The sequence below is a fragment of the Temnothorax longispinosus genome, chromosome 2 (assembly GCF_030848805.1).
Source record: "Temnothorax longispinosus isolate EJ_2023e chromosome 2, Tlon_JGU_v1, whole genome shotgun sequence".
Taxonomy (NCBI): Eukaryota; Metazoa; Arthropoda; class Insecta; order Hymenoptera; family Formicidae; genus Temnothorax; species Temnothorax longispinosus.
Genome location: NC_092359.1, coordinates 25042559 through 25062932, shown reverse-complemented (window position 1 = coordinate 25062932; position 20374 = coordinate 25042559). Strand labels below are relative to the sequence as shown.

At 33.5% G+C, this 20374-nt stretch overlaps 5 protein-coding genes and 3 long non-coding RNA genes across 17 annotated transcripts; 3 read left to right on the top strand and 5 right to left on the bottom strand.

The window, feature by feature from the left end:
- The first annotated feature begins 51 nt into the window (after window positions 1-51).
- LOC139807914 (uncharacterized) lies at window positions 52-5632 on the top strand. Of its 4 annotated transcripts, XR_011730722.1 has the most exons (6): window positions 88-185; window positions 1753-1919; window positions 2305-2580; window positions 2673-2814; window positions 4481-4578; window positions 5496-5632. It is a non-coding gene; the product is annotated as an uncharacterized lncRNA (long non-coding RNA). The 4 variants fall into 4 exon arrangements; XR_011730721.1 differs by lacking the exon at window positions 1753-1919 and having other exon boundaries at window positions 52-185; XR_011730720.1 differs by having other exon boundaries at window positions 85-185; window positions 1753-2580.
- LOC139807900 (odorant receptor Or2-like) lies at window positions 205-3752 on the bottom strand. Its single transcript, XM_071769395.1, has 3 exons — window positions 3437-3752; window positions 2292-2997; window positions 205-1931 (listed from the first exon to the last, which is right to left on the bottom strand). Exons 1-3 carry the CDS (start codon window positions 3578-3580, stop codon window positions 1591-1593), a joined length of 1191 nt encoding a protein of 396 aa, XP_071625496.1. The 5' UTR covers window positions 3581-3752; the 3' UTR covers window positions 205-1590.
- On the bottom strand, window positions 4585-7700 carry LOC139807898 (odorant receptor Or2-like). The gene is made up of 4 exons (XM_071769392.1): window positions 7593-7700; window positions 7277-7511; window positions 6253-6958; window positions 4585-5735 (listed from the first exon to the last, which is right to left on the bottom strand). Exons 2-4 carry the CDS (start codon window positions 7418-7420, stop codon window positions 5395-5397), a joined length of 1191 nt encoding a protein of 396 aa, XP_071625493.1. The 5' UTR covers window positions 7421-7511; window positions 7593-7700; the 3' UTR covers window positions 4585-5394.
- LOC139807917 (uncharacterized) lies at window positions 6466-11486 on the top strand. Of its 5 annotated transcripts, XR_011730729.1 has the most exons (5): window positions 8159-8285; window positions 8427-8479; window positions 9024-9147; window positions 9383-9519; window positions 11350-11486. It is a non-coding gene; the product is annotated as an uncharacterized lncRNA (long non-coding RNA). The 5 variants fall into 5 exon arrangements; XR_011730728.1 differs by lacking the exons at window positions 8159-8285; window positions 8427-8479 and adding an exon at window positions 6466-6604; XR_011730730.1 differs by lacking the exons at window positions 8159-8285; window positions 8427-8479 and adding an exon at window positions 6466-6604 and having other exon boundaries at window positions 9024-9245.
- Window positions 9517-13195, bottom strand: LOC139807899 (odorant receptor Or2-like). The gene is made up of 3 exons (XM_071769393.1): window positions 12323-13195; window positions 11337-12042; window positions 9517-10323 (listed from the first exon to the last, which is right to left on the bottom strand). The coding sequence occupies exons 1-3, from the start codon at window positions 12464-12466 to the stop codon at window positions 9983-9985; spliced, it is 1191 nt and encodes a 396-aa protein (XP_071625494.1). The 5' UTR covers window positions 12467-13195; the 3' UTR covers window positions 9517-9982.
- LOC139807913 (uncharacterized) lies at window positions 11485-16717 on the top strand. 2 transcript variants are annotated; one of them, XR_011730719.1, is made up of 7 exons: window positions 11485-11625; window positions 11718-11859; window positions 13234-13543; window positions 14594-14748; window positions 14835-15030; window positions 16168-16334; window positions 16579-16717. It is a non-coding gene; the product is annotated as an uncharacterized lncRNA (long non-coding RNA). The 2 variants fall into 2 exon arrangements; XR_011730718.1 differs by lacking the exon at window positions 13234-13543.
- Window positions 13537-16174, bottom strand: LOC139807893 (odorant receptor 22c-like). 2 transcript variants are annotated; one of them, XM_071769385.1, is made up of 4 exons: window positions 15801-16174; window positions 15405-15579; window positions 14460-15177; window positions 13537-13934 (listed from the first exon to the last, which is right to left on the bottom strand). In XM_071769385.1, exons 2-4 carry the CDS (start codon window positions 15540-15542, stop codon window positions 13594-13596), a joined length of 1197 nt encoding a protein of 398 aa, XP_071625486.1. In that variant the 5' UTR covers window positions 15543-15579; window positions 15801-16174; the 3' UTR covers window positions 13537-13593. The 2 variants fall into 2 exon arrangements, with proteins under 2 accessions (XP_071625486.1, XP_071625487.1); XM_071769386.1 differs by having other exon boundaries at window positions 15956-16174.
- On the bottom strand, window positions 16458-19045 carry LOC139807909 (odorant receptor 24a-like). Its single transcript, XM_071769411.1, has 3 exons — window positions 18821-19045; window positions 17811-18504; window positions 16458-16988 (listed from the first exon to the last, which is right to left on the bottom strand). The coding sequence occupies exons 1-3, from the start codon at window positions 18950-18952 to the stop codon at window positions 16648-16650; spliced, it is 1167 nt and encodes a 388-aa protein (XP_071625512.1). The 5' UTR covers window positions 18953-19045; the 3' UTR covers window positions 16458-16647.
- Between the last annotated feature and the right edge of the window lie 1329 nt (window positions 19046-20374).

Sequence of the window (20374 nt, the reverse complement as noted above, 5' to 3'; positions counted from 1 at the left end):
ATCGAACTCATGTTTTATTAACTTGCGCGGAGAACTTCTCTTGCCTGCGAAATAAGTGCGAAAGGAGATCGGTGTACATGTCTTTACACTCCTTCCCTAACTTCCGTGGTCATTCCTAACGTAGTCATTCCTAAGGAACAGCGCGAGCGGTGCATTTAGTGAAGCTATTCACTTCATTATTCCAGGTAATAATTTCACATACATTCATTCCTTCACAGTAAATATAAATTAATAAACACTATGTATATATAATATTACGCGTAATTACTGTATTACAAATTTTTTTTAATTTTTATTTGCACCATTATACTTCAACGTGGTTTTATATATATATTCTTAATGTTTTTGAATTTATACAACTCCCTATAAATATAATATTAATGCTATTTTGCCGTTCCGTCAAAATATATACTTTTATTCGTTATCACTTACAGAAAAATGCTTGTCAATAATTAATTACAATTGCACTGAGAGAAAAATCCAGGTTTTTCCGCTCAAAATAATCGGATAATCCATCTAAAAATTAACAAACGGATATTACGGAGCTTTTCAATCGGAATAAAAAACTTATCAAGGCCAAATTATTGTCTGATTAATGATATACGTCAGAAAATTCCGATTAAAAAACATTTGATTCAAAAATATTTGCCTGATTATCCGCTCTCTCAACCGGTCACCCATCCAACTTAAAATTAGTACCGCGCCCGACGTTGCTTGACTTCGATGATAAAACATGCTAACAGCAATCCTCTAGCTCTCTGATGCTCCCTTCTTGCTTATATATACTCGTATACAACACATATCTTTATAGTGTTCAAAAATCTTGAAATTATTTATTAACTGACAAATATTAAAAACAATGCAACAACAACACAATGATATACAATGTTAATATGAGATTCGTATATCTACACAATATAAATACAACATTAAATAAATTTAGAATTAATATGTAATAAAGTTAATGAGAATAATGAGGACGCGCTACCTGGACACAAGATGAAAATTTTATTTCATGAATCAAATTAAAGTTAAAACAATTAAGAATCAAATATATTACATGTAGATAGATATAATATATTATAGATATAATAGATATAATATATTTTGCTTATTTATTTGTACTTTAATTTAAATGATATATATATATGTTATGGTTGAAGAAAACTCGGTGTAGTTAAAACGTTCCTATGTATTTTCTCTTTTCATTTATTAATTATTTTTTTTTTGCTCGTTTATTGACTTTTCTCCTTTTATTATTTGTACACATACGAGCGAATAATTCCTTTATATCGAGATTCTATATATTAATCCAATAACATTCAAACGAACAAATAAAATGGCGACTCATTTTCCATTCACATTTTATCGGAAATTACATTTTATCAGATAAAGGCATACGTTACTTCATCGGATAATTCCAAATCCGTTAGAAATAAATCGAATAAAGTATAGTGCAACGGTTTTTTCCGATTAAAGCTGGACATTTTATTCAGTGTGTTTAAGAGACATTAGCTATATAGATAAATAATTTATATACATATAAAAGAAAAACTAAACCATCTACTTTTCTTTTAAAAGAATTTCTACTTATCGTTTGATTATTACTCTTAACACTGATAAATATGAGACGGAAGCCTTCAAAATTTCCTTAAAAATTGTCAAATTTATTGCTACAAATTTTCCTGCAGTTAATTTCTGAGAATTAGCCGCTCGGAGAATTATTATCGGTAAATTTTGCATTATGCTCAGGTCAAAAGTGTACCATGGTGATTTATAAATTGCATGGGCCAATCCTTCCGATTGGGACTCCAATGTTTGTCCAGCGAAACAATAGAGAAATATTTGCACCAGCGTTGCAACAAAAAAGACGCCATGTTTTGCGGCGGTAAAAGTATCGTTCATTTCAAGCGAGAGAAGTAAAAGAAAACCTAAGAACAATACAATGAATATAATTAGTGATAAATTTAAAATAGTTACAAATATTATACTAAATCTGACACAGTTTTGTAATTTTGTAATATACATATGTATGATATATTGCACACCTGTTTGTTGTAAGAATGGAATTTATATTTGTTAGTTATATAGTTAGTTTCTATATCATACATCTCTATATATTACATACATACAATACATAAATGTACATACATACATAGATATGTATATATAATGCATGTATATGTATTGTATATCACATGGAATAAGTAACAAATATAAATTTCGAAAAATTTACAAAAATAAATTTGGTTATTGTTTATTTAAAATACTTTTACATTAAATATGTTTACCTTCGACACACAGGCCAAGGGCGCTCATCAAAAGTTGTGTCAAGATGACCAGAGTGAATGCTCTCTCCAAATAATGCGACAAATATATAAGGTGATAATGTCTCTTTAATAAGATGTTGAGTTTAGTGCGGCAAAAAAATCCGTCGCAACCCAATTCAGTAAAATTCATCTGGAGAATTGCAAATTGCCCGCACATGTGCATCGTGAGATCGAAAAAGAACCCGTCATTCCCGCACTGCGAAATGCCGTTAACGACGATCTGCACGAACTGTAAAGCTTCAATTGCGCAGTAAGCGGGAGAAGATGTATACTTTCCAAAGACGCAATAGGTCGATAACATCAGTTTGCTTTGGTACGTTTCATTAAAATTTTGCTTTTCAGAACACAAATCAATATTGGCGAACACGAAAGTGGAAACGACGAATATGATCGAGGCAAAACCGGTATATAAGAACATCGAGGAGCCTAGTTTACCTATGCGCGCATACTTCATCATGATGTCGCGAGAGTGAGAATTTTTCACGTAAGTCCAATCATGGATGACCGATTTCATCAAAATCAATTTTTGTTTCCAATATACGCGATGCAAAACCAGTTTTACCATACTAGTTATTGACGATAAGCATACTAGAAAAACATCCATAGCATCCTTATGACCATTACAATGTCGAATCATTTCTAATGACGTGGTGATGAAGGTACTCGTCTGATTCATGAAAATGAAATAGAGATATTGCGTCTCAATATAAATGTATTTTTATTTTATTTAAAAAAAAATATATATGGAGGGGTAAAAAACGACAGTGGTGTGTCAAATTTTTAAAAATATTTTTTCGTGTGCATAGATGCAATCTGTACAATATATAAATTGCATCTATGCACACGAGAAACTATTTTAAAAAATTTGACTTACACCACTGTGGTTTTTACCCCTCCATATATATAATTTACTATACATATAACGTTTAATAATTATTTAATAAATGTATAACAAAATATCTTTTTTGTAAGGCAAAATGTACATATATTATGTATAAAAATAGACTAAAACATAGTATTTTGTTTAATGAGATGAAAGAAACAAGTTCAAATACTTATACGCGAATATGTAAGAATACAAATTACATTAAAAAAGCATAACTTACTTCCACTATCGCCGATATAAACCATCGAATCCTCGAAAATACATTTTTCTCATCTAATACCCAGAGTCCAATTATGCCAAGAAAATTTTTATGAAAATTCAAAATATGTGCAGTGTCAGTATTCCAATCCGTACTTGATCCCATTCTCGAGCACTTAGAACTTTACGCTTGCGTAAGATCTGGTCGGCCGAGTGCCGACTGTTATACTGAATCTTCCAATGTCTCCTCAAATCGTTATTCCCTGAAAGCGTCTGTCGTACTTCGTCTACGTTCCTCCGTAATAACCGCATCATTCAATTTATTACCAGGTACCTACAATACTTAAAGCAACCTCTCCGTGGAGCAACCGATCAACTAAATTTTTTTCTAATTTATTATTCATACCTTCGGTTTCGTGACTTTCTTGGAGAACGCAGATATACCTTACGTTTCCATATCGTATTTGTACAAATAATATGATTATACACGATGCGACATTGTCCTTAATGACATAGACGTGTTTACACATCCATAGCGCTAAAAGGGTTAAACTATGTATCTTAATGCAAATTGCAAATATATTAAATTCCAAAATTAAATCCCGTCCTTTTCTCGATTGATATGCGACATAAACATTGAACGATTCAGTTTAATCAAACAAATAGCATCTTTTTTATTTACTGCAAACCAAAATGTACGTCTCAAAATATTTTTAATCCATATTTGCACATATTACATAGTATCAGTTGTCATAAGATCTCTGGAGAATTTTTAATCTCGCCATACGTATGCACATACACACGACGCATACACGCACACGTGAATGCTACTAATTATATGACTTTTTTATCGCTATTCGTAAAACTGAAATATACGAGGCCGATGTCTTGAAGACGTACATCATTGTCTCGCGATTAACAAAGAAAAATTTTCCGCCGGTTAAGCGAAACGAAATACTCGATCTCATCATCGCGAAATGAAGGTCCTTCATCAACGCTAAAGGAAGCGTAAACCAGGAAGTTGTGTATAAAACGCATGAAATATGCCTTTGCTTTCTTTTTGCAGAAATTCACCACCATAGGTATATATACCAACGATTGCATTAATAAGTAGTTCAAGACAAGAACACTCTTTGTTGCTTCAACATAATTTTTCTCGTTCAGGTATATATTTAAACGTAATCTTAACAATAAATATTTTACAAAAAGTTAGTCGTAATCCCGCGTTCGCATAATATAAACAAATTCAAAAAGAGAGGGCTTGCGAGAAAAGCTCGTTATTAATGCTTATTGTTATATCATACATTACAGTATAATACACAAACGTTTCAACCCTAAATGCCTTCATTAGTGTAAAATAAATAACAATGTTTAAATAACCTTGATCGACACTTCGCAAATTATTAACCGAAATGATAGAAGGCCTAGCTTGATAGGCATCTTTAATTTTTCCGCATTATCTCGCAACATTATTAGCCAATAAACCTCGCTTACATTCCTTTAGTTATTCGCATTGTGATGTAGGAGGAGAGTGGTAAATTGACCCATTCGAGACGTTCGGTTACAAATGTGGCTTCAATAGAGCGTCCATAAGTCAGCCTAAAAGTGGAAGTCATAAGTCTGCTCGGAATGTCCTTATGTCATGTTAAAGCTAGATTTATTAGAGATGTATATTAGAGAGGAAAGAGTGCGTGTACCTGTATGGCCTGTTTTAAGACCTTAAGCATTAATAACGGACTTTGTTCGCTAGCCCCCCTTTTTTTTAAATTTGTTAATAAATATTTTATTTTAAGACATGTACGAATTTTGCATGGCAATTTTGCCATTCCATCAAATTACATATCTTTATTCGTTATTATTTACAGAAAAAACTTATCAATTAATTACTATTGTTTAACAAACATTAGCTATATAAATAACGTTATTTATATAAAAGAAAAACTAAACCTGCATTTACTTTTCTTTTAAAAAAATTTTTACTCACGTTTTAATCATTACCCTTAACACTGATAAATACGAGGCGGAAGCCTTTAAAATTTCTTTAAAAGTCATCAAATTTATTGCTACAAACTTTCCTGCAGTTAGTTGCTGAGGATTAACCGCTCGAAGAATTATTAGTGGTAAATTTTTCATCATGCTCAGGTCAAAAGTGTACCATGGAGATTTATAAATTGCATAGGCCAATTCTTCCGATTGGAACTCCAATGTCTGCCCAGCCAAGCAATAAAGAAAAAGTTGCACCAGCAGTGCGACAATATAGATGCTATGTTTTGCGGCGGCAAAAGTATCGTTTATTTCAAGCGAGAGAAGTAAAAGAAAACCTGACAACAATATTGAATATAATTAGTGATAAATTTAAGATAGTTGAAAATATTAGACTAATTCTGACACAGTCTTTGTAACTTATTTGCAATATATGTAAGATATATACATACATGTTTAACTTTTTGTTGTAAAAATTTGGGAATTTACATTTATTAGTTATTCTATATCGTACATAAATGTACATACATACATAGTTATGTATATATGATGCATGTATATGTATATTGTGTCACACGTGCGTGGAAAGTGGCTCATTCCGCGCGCGACGCGCGCGTGATAGACCACTTTCCACGCACTTGTAATATAAAATAGGGTGTGTAACACGTGTGTTAAGTTGAAAATTGGACGTGATCGCACGAGCCGTCCAATTTCCATCTTACAGCATGGCACTTGTTACACAAATAACTAATTGTATATCACATGGAATAAGTAACAAATATAAATTTCAAAAAATTTACAAAAATAAATTTGGTTATTATTTATTTAAAATACTTTTACGTTAAATATGTCTACCTTCGACACACAGGACAAGGACGCTCATCAAAAGTTGTGCCAAGATGACCAGAGTGAATGCTCTCTCTAAATAATGCGACAAATATATAAGATGATAATGTCTCTTTAATAAGATGTTGAGTTTAGTGCGGTAGGAAAATTCTTCGCAACCCAATTCAGTAAAGTTCATCTGGAGAATTGCAAATTGCCCGCACATGTGCATCGTGAGATCGAAGAAGAACCCGTCATTCCCGCACTGCGAAATGACGTTAACGACGATCTGTACGAACTGTAAAGCTTCAATGGCGCTGTTAGCGAAAGAAGATGTATATTTTCCAAAGACGCAATAGGTCGCTAACATCAGTTTTCTTTGGTACGTTTCATTAAAAATTTGCTTTTCAGAAGACAAATCAATATTAGCGAACACGAAAGTGGAAACGACGAATATGATCGAGGCATAACCGATATATAAAAATATCGAGGAGCCTAGTTTACCTATGCGCGCATACTTTATCATGATGTCGCGAGAGTGAGAATTTTTCACGTAAGTCCAATCATGGATGACCGATTCCATTAGAATAAATTTTTGTCTCCAATATACGCGATGCAAAAGCAGTTTTACCATACTAGTTATTGACGATAAGCATAGTAGAAAAGCATCCATGGCATCCTCATGACCATTACAATGTCGAATCATTTCTAATGACATGGTGATCAAGGTACTCATCTGATTCACGAAAATGAAATGAAGATATTGCGTCTCAATATCTTTTTATTTCATTGCAAACATATATATAATTTACTATACATGTAACGTTTAATAATTATTTGATAAATGTAACAAAATATCTTTTTATTAAGGCAAAATATATGTATATATATATATATATATATATATATATATATATATATGAAATGCCCCAAATATATAAAAATAAAATAAATTTTAACATAGTATTACGTTTAATGAAATTTAAAAAACAAGTTCAAATATTTATACGCGAATATGTAAGAATACAAATTACTCTAAAGAAGCATAACTTACTTCCACTATCGTCGATATAAACCATCGAATCCTCGAGAATATATTTTTATCATCTAATACCCAGAGTCCAATTATGCCAAGCAAATTTTTATAAAATTTCAAAATATGTGGAGTATCAGTATTCCAATCCGTACTTGATCCCATTCTCGAGCACTTAAAACTTTACGCTTGCGTAAGATCTCGTCTGCCGACTGTTATACTGAATCTTCCAAGTATTTTTTCAAATTGTTATTCCCTGAAAGCGGCTGTCGTTCTTTGTCTACGTTCCTCCGAAATAACCGCATCATTCAATATTCAATTTATTACAAGTACCTACAATACTTAAAGCAACCCCTCCGTAGTGCAACCGACCAGCTGGATTTCTTCCTGATTTATTATTCATGCCTTCAGTTCTTACCGTTTCTTTTAAGAACGCAAGTATACCCTACGTTTTTATATGTATTTACACAAATAATATAGTTATACCCGATGCGACATTGTTCTCGATAATACTTACTTCGTCTTGAAAATGAATATTTACGGTCGCTTAGGATGTATTTGTGGATAAATAAAAGATCTACAGCTGCAACAATGAAACGTTTTCTTAAATTGTTGCCCTAGCATTCTCTGAAAAGAAACGATTTATACATTATTTCCCCGGTAGGAAGATATTTAATAAGATATATAAAATAGAAGAATGTTATGTATGGAGAGATAAAACGTAATAGAAGAGACTGTAGAGAAAATGTGATATTTGAATATAACATTTTTACTCAATAAACTAAACTTTTTAAACAATAATAACAAAACATTTTTTATAATACATTATTAATAATAATTTATTAGGAAGCGTTTCTTATGTCTCCGAATTTTTTTGGTAATATCTTCTGAAACAGTGAGAAACTAAAATATAATCTACATAAGAGAGGCTGCAACAAAGGGGAAACATTAGATATAATAAATGGTCGTAAAAATAAAAAAACCAGTGTAAAGAAAAATCGGCAATATAAGACTAACTGAAATAAACAATGTACATATAATTTTAAAACTTACATTTGATAAATTATATATCTTCAATATAAAGAAAAACATAATAATGTAAAGTCGAGGCCAGAATTCATGACGGACATTTTATGGTGCATTAATCGTTCCTTATAATTAACTCTTTCAGTGCTAAATACTTTTGATGAATGGATCGTGTGTGCGCGAAATATCATAACTGTAGTACGTGTTAGCGCTAAGCTTTTGTTTATTTTAAAATTTTATTAAGACTGAATTCACATAAAAATATATGCCCATAGCGCTCTAGCACATAACCCTCAGTGTGTTATTTGCTAGATGTGTTTACATGTCTATAGTACTAAAAGGGTTAAACAATGTATCTTAATGTAAATTGCAAATATATTAAATTCCAAAATTAAATCCCGCGAAATATCCCGTTATTTTCTCGATTGATATGCAACACAAACGTTGTGAACGATTCAGTTTAATCAAATAAATAGCATCTTTTTTTTACTGCAATCCAAAATGTATAGTTTCAAAATATTTTTAATCCATATTTGCACATAGTATCAGTTGTCATAAAATCTCTGGAGAATTTTTAATCTCGCCATACGTACGCACATACACACGACGCATATACGCACACATGAATGCTACTAATTATATGACTTTCTTATCGCTATTTGTAAAACTAAAATATACGAGGTCAATGTCTTGAAGACGTACATCATTGTCTCGCGATTAACAAAGAAAAATTTTCCACCAGTTAAGCGAAACGGAATACTCGATCTCATCATCGCAAAATGCAGATCCTTCATCAACGTTAAAGGAAGCCTAAACCAGGAAGTTGTATATAACGCATGGAATATGCCTTCGCTTTCCATTTGCAGGTATTCACCACCATAGGTATATATACCAACGATTGCATTAATAAGTAGTTCAAGACAAGAACACTCTTTGTTGCTTCAACATAATTTTTCTCGTTCAGGTATATATTTAAACGTAATCCTAAAAATAAACATTTTACTTTAAGACATATACGAACGTGTTCAAAGTGTTAACTGCGTGTGAGTGTGAATACTTAAATTTTTAATAAAATATATTATAATTAAGTCTGTTTCATAGGCATCTATAGACGGAGCATAAGCTGCCACTATGGATGAGGGGTGTGTAAAGGCCCCCGCACAATGAAAAATATAAGAAACAAGCAACAGATATTAGCTATTAGGACCAAGAAATCAGGAAAATAAGTGCGAAAACAGGTCGGTGTACATGTCTTTACACACCTTCCCTAACTTTCGTAGTCATTCTTAAGAAACAGCGCAAACAGTGCATTTGGTGAAGCTATTAACTTCATTCCAAGTAATAATTTCACATGTTCATTCCGTCACAATAAATAAACTTAATAAACACTATGCGTACATAATATTATGAGTAATTACTGTAGTACAAATTTTTCTTAATTTTTATTTGCATTATTACACGTTACTTGAACGTGGTTTTTATACATTTTCTTAATGTTTTTTGTATTTATATAACTCCCAATAAATATAATATTAATGCAATTTTGCCATTCCGTCAAATTACATATCTTTATTTGTTATCATTTACAGAAAAAACTTATCAATTAATTACAATTGTTTAACAGACATCAGCTATATAGATAACGTAATTTATATAAAAGAAAAACTAAACCATCTACTTTTCTTTTAAAAGAATTTCTACTTATCGCTTGATTATTACCCTTAACACTGATAAATACGAGACGGAAGCCTTCAAAATTTCCTTAAAAGTCATCAAATTTATTGCTACAAACTTTCCTGCAGTTAGTTGCTGAGGATTAACCGCTCGAAGAATTATTAGTGGTAAATTTTTCATCATGCTCAGGTCAAAAGTGTACCATGGAGATTTATAAATTGCATAGGCCAATTCTTCCGATTGGAACTCCAATGTCTGCCCAGCGAAGCAATAGAGAAAAAGTTGCACCAGTAGTGCGACAATAAAGATGCTATGTTTTGCGGCGGCATAAGTATCGTTTATTTCAAGCGAGAGAAGTAAAAGAAAACCTGACAACAATACAATATTAAATATAATTAGTGATAAATTTAAAATAGTTAGAAATATAAGCCTAATTCTGACACAGTCTTTGTTATTTATTTGCAATATATGTATATATGACTAGCTTGATACACCTGTGCTTCGCTACGATATGTAAAGAATTCTATAATTTACCCCCGAATTCAGATTTGCCCCTTTAGGGATTGATTAGAGCAAAATCTTGAATTATGTTTTTAAGCACTTGTATGCGTAACCTTTGTAAGCAAAAACCAAATCGACATATCAACAGGCCTAAGAGATATTGAAAACACGTTTTACCCTTTTTCACCCCGTTAGGGGGTTTCTAATTTCTAAAAATTCCTTCTTAGTGAGTGCTTACGTCATGGAAGGAATATACTCTCCGAATTTCATGTTTCTAGACGTAGGGGTTTGGGCTGGACGTTAATGAGTCAGTAGAAACATTTGATTATATATATATAGATAGATAGATATAGATGATTAGGGCAAAATTTTGAATTATGTTTTTAAGCACTTGTATGGATAACCTTTGTAAGCGAAAACCAAGTCGATATCTCATCGCAGCCAAGAGATATTGAGAAAGTCGTGAAAACACATTTTACCCTTTTTCACCCCCTTAGGGGTCGAATTTCTAAAAATTCTTTCTTATTGAGTGCTTACGTCATGGAAGGAATATAGTCCTCAAATTTCATGTTTCTAGGTTTAGAGGTTTGGGCTAGGCGTTGATGAGTCAGTCGGAACATTATTGAATTATACATAGATATAGATAGATATATATATATATATGTTTAACTTTTTGTTGTAAAAATTTTGGAATTTACATTTATTAGTTATGCTATATCATACATAAATGTACATACATACATATGCATATATGATATATGATGTATGTATATGTATTGTATATGATATGGAATAAGTAACAAATATAAATTTCGAAAAGTTTACAAAAATAAATTTGGTTATTGTTTATTTAAAATACTTTTACGTTAAATATGTCTACCTTCGACACACAGGACAAGGACGCTCATAAAAACTTGTGCCAAGATGACCAGGGTGAATGTTCTCTCTAAATAATGCGACAAATACATAAGTTGATAATGTCTCTTCAACAAGGTGGCGAGTTTAGTGCGGTAGGAAAAATCTTCGCAACCCAATTCAGTAAAATTCATCTGGAGAATTGCAAATTGCCCGCACATGTGCATCGTGAGATCGAAGAAGAACCCGTCATTCCCGCACTGCGCAATGACGTTAACGACAAACTGCACGAACTGTAAAGCTCCAATGGCGCAGTAAGCGAAAGAAGATGTATACTTTCCAAAGACGCAATAGGCCGTTAATATAAGTTTTCTTTGGTACGTTTCATTAAAAATTTGCTTTTCAGAAGACAAATCGATATTGTCAAACACGACAGTGGAAACGAGGAATATGAACGAGCCACAACCGAAATAGAAGAATATCGAGGAGCCTAGTTTACCTATGCGCGCATATTTTATCATGATGTCGCGAGAGTGAGAATTTTTCACGTAAGTCCAATCATGAATAACCGATTTTACCAAAATAAATTTTTGTCTCCAATATACGCGATGCAAAAGCAGTTTTACCACACTAGATATTGACGATGAGCCTTGTACAAAAGCATCCATGGCATCCTCATGGCCATTACAATGTCGAATCATTTCTAGTGACATGGTGATCGATGTACTCGTCTAATTCATGAAAATAAAATAGAGATATTGCGTCTCAATATAAATGTATTTTTATTTTATTTAAAAAAATATATATATAATTTACTATACATATAACGTTTAATAATTATTTAATAAATGTATAACAAAATATCTTATATATACAATATATACAATATATAAAAATAAACTAAAATTTAACATAGTATTTTGTTTAATGAGATGAAAGAAACAAATTCAGTTCAAATACTTATACGCGAATATGTAAGAATACAAATTACATTAAAGAAGCATAACTTACTTCCACTATCGTCGATAAAAACCATCGAATCCTCGAGAATACATTTGTATCATCTAATACCCAGAGTCCAATTATACCAAGAAAATTTTTATGAAAATTCAAAATATGCGCAGTGTCAGTATTCCATTCCGTACTTGATCCCATTCTCGAGCACTTAAAATTTTACAATTGCGTAAGATCTTTATTATCTAGTCTGCCGACTGTTACACTGAATGTTTGAAGTTTCTCTTCAAATCGTTATTCCTTGAAAGCGGCTGCTGTTCTTTGTCTATTGTTCCTCCTACCCTCCGCAATAACCGCATCGTTCAATATTCGATTTGTTACCTGCAATACTTAAGCAACCCTTCCGTGGTGCAACCGACCACCTGGATTTTTTTCTAATTTATTATTCATACCTTCGGCTTTCGTGACTTTCTTGGAGAATGCAAGTATAGCTTTCGTTTGCATTCGTATTTGTACAAATAATATGGTTAGAAATAATACGCAACTCAACATTGTCCTCGACGGTGCCTCTTAATATCTGTAGATATCTATTAGACTTACCTATAGCTGTTTAAATATTATATTTCGTGATAAATAAAAAATATACAAATAGCTGCCTAAGCGATCTCACGAAACTGTTGCCCTCACTGGGGAAAGATTCGTATACGAATCTTTAAAATCGTATATGATTTTAGATAGATTCAAACATAAGAAGGGAAAAGAAAAAAGATAAACTTTACGTAGAAAAATTGTAATGGTGTATTCTGAGAATTGTGACGTTAATATTTATCTTTATATTTATTTTATATTTATATTAATATTTATCATTTTCTTACATTATGACCGTTACATATTAAATAATACTATAGAATAAACTCTTTTTTAAATCAATTATTGTTAATAATTTATAGTTATATATACATTTTTAGGGCTTTGGATTTTTCCGGAAAAGGAAAAAATTATTCTAAAACAATTTTGAATAAAAAATAAGTCAACAATATATATAAGCATTTCTTGAATTAATTATATATTATCATGTTGATGATTGTCGAGTAATATTGTGCGTTTTGCGCAATTTATTATAACGTGGTATAAATACAAACATTCGAACTTTAATCGTGGTATGTTCTTACCTAACGTTTGGCAAAATATATTAATCAATGTCGCACCCAGACACATATCGAAATATTCACGTATGCAAGACCGAAGAAAACGAAGGAAGGAAATATTGCATTGAAGGTATCAGTTATAATTTATAATCGTGTCATCGTGTGCCGACAATATCAATTTTACACATCTATCATTACTCTGAGAACGGAAAGGTAGGAGCCTGTAGCTTTCAAAATCTCTTTAAATGAAAATAAATTCATCGGTAGGAATTTCCCGGCTGTCGTTCGATGCGGCATCCTTCCTCGAAACATCACCATACGCAGGTTTTTCATTACCTTTACATCAAAATTATACCACGGACTGTCATAAGCGCCGTACGCGATCCTTCCGGTTACGTATTCCAACTGATCGCCAGCGTAGCAATAGAGATACAGTTGCACCAGCATTGTTAGAATCAAGACAACGTGTTTTATTGCTGCGACGTTATCACTTAACTTTAATGATATTGTCAATTGCATACCTGAAAATAAATCTTAAATTATTACAAAGAGACACTATGTAACTTCAATGATTTAATAATATGCAATATCCAATAACAAAAATAATATATTTTATTTCTGAGATTTAAACTCTTTAATTTTTTTAGGACGCAAATTTCTGGCTTATGATGATATTTTGAATATTTATAATAGATTCGGCAAATCTAGGCATGCTCGCTTTTTTTTACTTTAAGAGATTTTATTTGCCATCCTTTGATTTCTTATTTTATAATGTTTTTGTTATTATTATTTTCTTCTTAATATTTTATTTACTGAGTTCTGAAATTCTTTGTAAGAGCAGATACAATATTAACATGTCAAGTTTTTAATTTATAATTTTTAGAGCTTTCGAAAGGCAAAAACTCAAGTTATATAAGAGAACATCAAAAACATAAAGCACAATCATTTTTGCCAAGCAAAAGTTATTATATTTTATATTGTAGTTATAGTGTGGATAGTAGGGAATGTGTGTGTATGTAATTTAAAGAAATACCGAAACGGAATACCTTCCACACAAAGCAGCAGCACGCTCATTGACACCTGTGTGAAAATGGCCATGTTGAATGCGTACTCGAAACTGTCAGTCAGTCTTATCAAATGGCAATGTCTGCCGATTAACATCCGTATCCTCTTTTTGCAGGTTCGCTCTTCTACTTCGATGCTGGCAAAGTCCATTTGCAGTATCTCGAACTGCCCGCATAGGTGCATCGCCAGACCGAAGAAGAAACCATCGTTTCCGCAATGCGAAGTGGCATTGACGAAGATCTGCGCCACTTGTAGCAGCAAGACGCAGCTGTAAGTAGTTGTCGGCAGCGATCCGAAGACGCAGTAAGTCGCCAGGAAATATGTAGTCACAACCGTATCGTTATCGTTATCGTTAGCCTTGGAGACATTTAGCCAGGGTATCAAACTGTCGAACGATACGGCATTGAAAAGGAACGAGACGCCCGATGCGTAGCCCAGATACAACATCGTCAAGGACACAATCCTGCCTACGTGGGTGTACCTCATCATCACCTCCCGCTGTCGCGTGTCCCGGGACACCGACCAGTCGTCGATAACGGAAGTCACCAGGACGTAAGTGTGCCTCCAAGTGAGGCGGATGACGAAAAGCTTGGAGAGACTGACGAGAGACGAGAGGTCCATTAGAAAAGCCTCCATCATGTCTTCGGCACCGAGGCACTGCCGATACGCTTCCAGAGACAGGCTGCCAATAGTACTGATCTAATCGCCGAAGAAATCGCGTTAATTCGCGATTTATTTATTTTTAATTATTAATTACTTACATAAGTTTTACAAATGTCTAAGTGTTTTTGTTCAAGAAACCATTTCCAGAGATGAAAATGGTTTCTGTAATACAGGAGTAATGACAAAGGTATAAAAAAATAATATACTTCGTATATATCTTTAATTTTATCCAGTTTGTTAATAATTATGTTTGTAATATTTACCTGGATCAAAATGGCTAAGGAACATCGTGCGATGGATTTAAATTCTCCCGCATTCAAAGGCCAAACTCCAATTATACCAAGAACTTTTTCGTAAACATTTAGGGCGTAGTGAGATTCGTCGTTCCAGTCTTCCTTCATTATTCAGAATCGTCGAAATATCTCTACGTATCTTTTTCTAAGAATTAATCAAAAAAATCAATTAAGCCTACATATGTACTTATGTTCCACATATGTTACACCAAGATCTTAATCAAAGCAATGTCAATTATAAAACTTAATTCGAGTTAATATCGAAACACAGCAATATTTTAAAGAAATGCACTTCTTATCATCGCAATATTAATTTACTTACAAATACATAAAAATACATTTTAATAATAAAAAAATTAAATGTACTTTTTTAAATGTTGATTTAATCAAGAATCAAAAATCAGTATTTCAATTGCGAACAATTATCACGCACAAGTCGAATGAAATTACTGATATCCGTTTCTCTCGATAATGTTTATTCGATTTCTCTTCACTGTGCGTTGACTGAACTCCAAACTTACTATGAAGGCGTGCGACAAGCAAAGCCATCTCACTACCCACGCCATCGAGGGCGAGGCACCCTTCTTTGATCTTTTATTCACGCGAGGAACGGTGTGTTACGCCGCGCAGAAACGGAATCGACAGAACAAAATCACATATGTTTCTATACTCTATAGGATGCGTCGCTTTGCAGTCGAAGACTATTTCACTTTTGAACTTTTACCGATTACAGCTATTCTAGCGAGAGTGCCTTTGCTCGAATATGCATTTGTGGTATGCAACGCGGTACAATCATGCATCTCTTTCATCATGGCAAAAACATAAAAGGAAATACGAAAATTAATAGTGCACCGCAGTTCTTATGCTGTAGAGTTCTATAACTAAAATCGAAACATACAGGTAACGTATAGCATCGTACGATTTTGTATACGTTTACGTAAAACGTTCAGTCTATCGTTCTGTACCGTTGAAGTAACTGAAAGGGGACGGAAAAGACGAGGGATATATAAAATATATCGTGTATCGTTGAAGACAAATTGGAAACTTTTATATCAGAATATCGTGATATTCCATGCATATCTCTAAAATTAAAATACAACTCTCTGAAAACTTTATTTTAAATTAATTTACAAACTTTATGAAGGTTTAACTATCGCGAGGGAATGTAATCGACAATATTGCGCAACTTCAACAACTGGATAATATATATTGTTTATTCACCTAACATAATACGCAAGACCGAAAGATACGACGCCGTGGACTTTAAGATATCTTTAAACGTAACCATGTTCATGACCATGAATTTTCCGGCCGTCAATTGATGAGGAATACTGGCTCGCATTAGAATAATGTGAAAATCCTTGGCTATACTAGCTGGCAGCTCGAACCAATCGCAGTCATAAGTGGCATAAGACAATGCGGCACTTTTCATCTCCAAGTAATCGCCAGCGAACGTGTAGAACGACAGTTGGAGCAGCATAAGAAGTAAAATACTAATGCTATGTATAATCATATGTAGATTGCCGAGAGGTAACGATGCGATTAACATGTATCCTAGAAAATGTTATAACATTAAAAACATGCAGTTTTTATTGGAACATATATTACGAGATTCGATATTGTATTACAAAGATTACAAACAATTAAATAAATCTCAGCCACGTTAAAATGTCATTGCAAATTAGAATTTAAGAGTCGATCTTACAGTCTCCGATTAACTTGATCCTCCGAACTCACTCTTCATCTCTTTCTAACTTATAACTCCCCCTTATATTTATTTCTATCAATATAAATTAACTTTAATCTCGGTTTAATTTACTTTGTATCTCTCTTTAGTTCTGAGAGTTAGAAGGAGATAAAACCTAAGTTAAAACCGAGATTAAAGTTAATCTACATTGATAGAAATAAACATTAGAAAGAGACGAAGAGTTTAATCGGAGGATCAAGTTAATCGGAGACGATAAAGTCGGCTCTAAGTGTTTTTTTTTTTTTTTTTTTAATAAAGCTTGAAATAGGCTCGAGAACACTTACTTGAGAACACTTTGTTTTTTACAAAATAATTAATTTTCTGTTTTCAAAAATTTATAATATGAAGATATAAACCTAATATAAAAACACGTTAAAATTTTTATCGTACATACAGTTGCATCTTAGATTGGCATTATGTTAACTTTTTAGTTTGTAATAAACAAGTCAATTAATTTTATACAATTTATTAATCTATATTAATTTATTATTCTGTTAAAAAATTTACTTTTAAATCGCGTACTATCTTACGACTTAAACTGAAATTTAATCTCGTCGATCAGAAGTTTAGCTTGGTGTGCGAAAACAATCTTTAACTTTAATAATTTTCTATATTTAAAGGTATATTACCGTCTATACACATGAGAGTGCTGGTAACGAACAAATACATCAAAACGCTCGCATTAAACGATTCCTCCATACACTCGGCCAGTCGGATAAGATGACAGTGCCTTTGGACCGCTTCGGCTATCGCGCGACGTGCCTCGCTGACTCGGAATTCGGATAGTTTTATACTCAACGCGTCATATTGGGCGCACAGATGCATGGCCAGTCCGAAGAAGAAACTGGTGGTACCGAAAGTTAGTATACCAGTGGTTAACATCTGTATCGCTTGAATGACCAGAAACGCCTGACGCGACGACGCGCTTTCAAACATACAAGACTGACTTCCGTTCTCGTGGCTCACGTTCACATTGTCGATCTCATTATCGAGCTGGCCCGTTTTCACGGTGATCGCTGATATCGCCATAGTGATATAAGTACTAACTATGATGCTCACGAGAAAGAAGGTAAGCACCGTCACGCGTGTCGACATTGTCGCGTATTTCTTCATGACCCAACGAACTTTCTTATCCTTCTGCACGGCCCAATCGTCCATTATGGAAGTGACTATCTCGAGTAATTCCTCTCGGTGGATACGAGGTGCGATTAGTCTTGTGAGGGCTAATAAGGCGGCGGCACCGGTATTCACTGAGTCAAGAGAGCTTTTCGCTCCGTTACAGTGCAAATAAATTTCAGTGAAATAGAGGCACATCGGAACTACCTAGAAAATAAGAGATTGTCATGAAAAATAGATTATCAAAAAAGAGTCAAATTTATTTATATTTATTATATTTATTTATATATGGTGGATATATAATACAAAATTTATGTTGTTAACGCAAGTGCAAGTAGACAAATGAGATAATTAAAACATAAAAGTAAAATTTACTTAAATTTACTGGCTTAAGAGCACCCTGCAAAAATATTTTAATATTATAAAATAATTCTAATATTAAAATAATATTAATAACTTATTAAAATTTATGCAAAGGAATGTTACATGATTTAGCATCAATGACCCATTTAACAATACTTACTTCTAAAAATACTGCGATGATCCACCTGAGATCCATAAAGATATTTTTCTCCTTCACAGGCCAGATACCGACGCAACTAAGAGCAAATCTGTGCACTGACAATGTCACAGTAATGTCTTTATGGAAGATCATTCCGAATCCGTGGACTCCTGTCGCGAGTATACGATCGTCAGATTTAAGGCGAGGCACGCGGAAGATGTCTCGACTTTTTTCGGAAGATACTGCCGTAAGTATTGCATCTTTTATTCGCGTGCGACCGTCCGCAGCCGCGCTGACTTTTCGTGAGACACAACGGAATGTAGCGGAGAGATCTTTTCTTTGAAAAAGGTCGCGCGCTCTATACGAATGTCGCAATCTACAAAACCGCTACCTTATTGAGGTACGCGGTGAAGCGACGCGCGGATATTATATTGATCGCAGGTCTTCTCTTCTCTCTTGTAAAACTATTTGAATCTTAAAATCTTCTGTCTCTCATAAAAAATACACGTAGGTATATCTGTAAGTCAACGTTGACGGAAAAACTAGAGTCTCCTCTCTAATTTCTTATTTATGAAACGCGAATCTAACAATAAGCCATATCTCGAAGTAAAACAGAAATGTTGAAATATTGTGATGTATTTACTGCGGTATACAATTTATATAATTTTTCTTTAATCAAGAATGTACAACGCTCCTCTCTCTTTTGCTAGCTCGCGGATATTTTAATATTAAATTCTAGCTTTACGTTGTTGTATATGTAAAATATTGCATTACATTAGTGCGTGAAGTACCGCGCGTTTTCTACATCGTATTTTTGTTTTATAGAAAGACAAACGTTAGTTGCAAGATTGCCTTTTGCTGCTTCAAAAAAATCTCACATTGGTCTCATTATCGAGGACGTTATAGAAGTTCGTTGTTCTAACATGGAAGAGGGGAATCAATTAGACCTCGGGCGGAGCAAACAGGATGGAATACCAACGAGCTATAATCGTCGGTTATTCAAAAATCGGCATCAAGTCACAGCTCGTAACCGGTTGAACGTCCCTTCTCTCTATCATCGCAGATCGCTTCACGTTATACCGCAGTGCACAGAGATGACCTTGGCACCTGGAGTGGAAGAGGCCGGTATAATACCTTCGTCCGAACGCGCACGCGTTCCCTAATCCTTCGCGGGGTCATCGACTGTTCGCCGAAAGAGACTTTTGTGTGTATTTGTATCAAAGCCGGTTTTTACCACGAAGCAATGTTGCTGCTCCTCGAAACGGTAGTTACTGAAATCTGTGTACAGCGACTTTAGTCGAGTGGGGAACGGTGAGATATTTTTTTTATCTTATCTGGTGAGATTTCTATTCCAATTCGGTACCCGAATTCCACTATCTGAGTCGTAAGATATTTCGTCGGGGAATTCCAGAAAGGAAGTACATTTTACGCAGCTGTAATTTACATACCGCGACCTGGATAAACTGGCAGAGCTAACCCGATCTCGATAACGGTAATTTTCACTGCCGCATTTCCAAACGTTCATTCATTGCAATTGGCATTATTGGCGGAATATTGTCGATTAGATCGTTCATG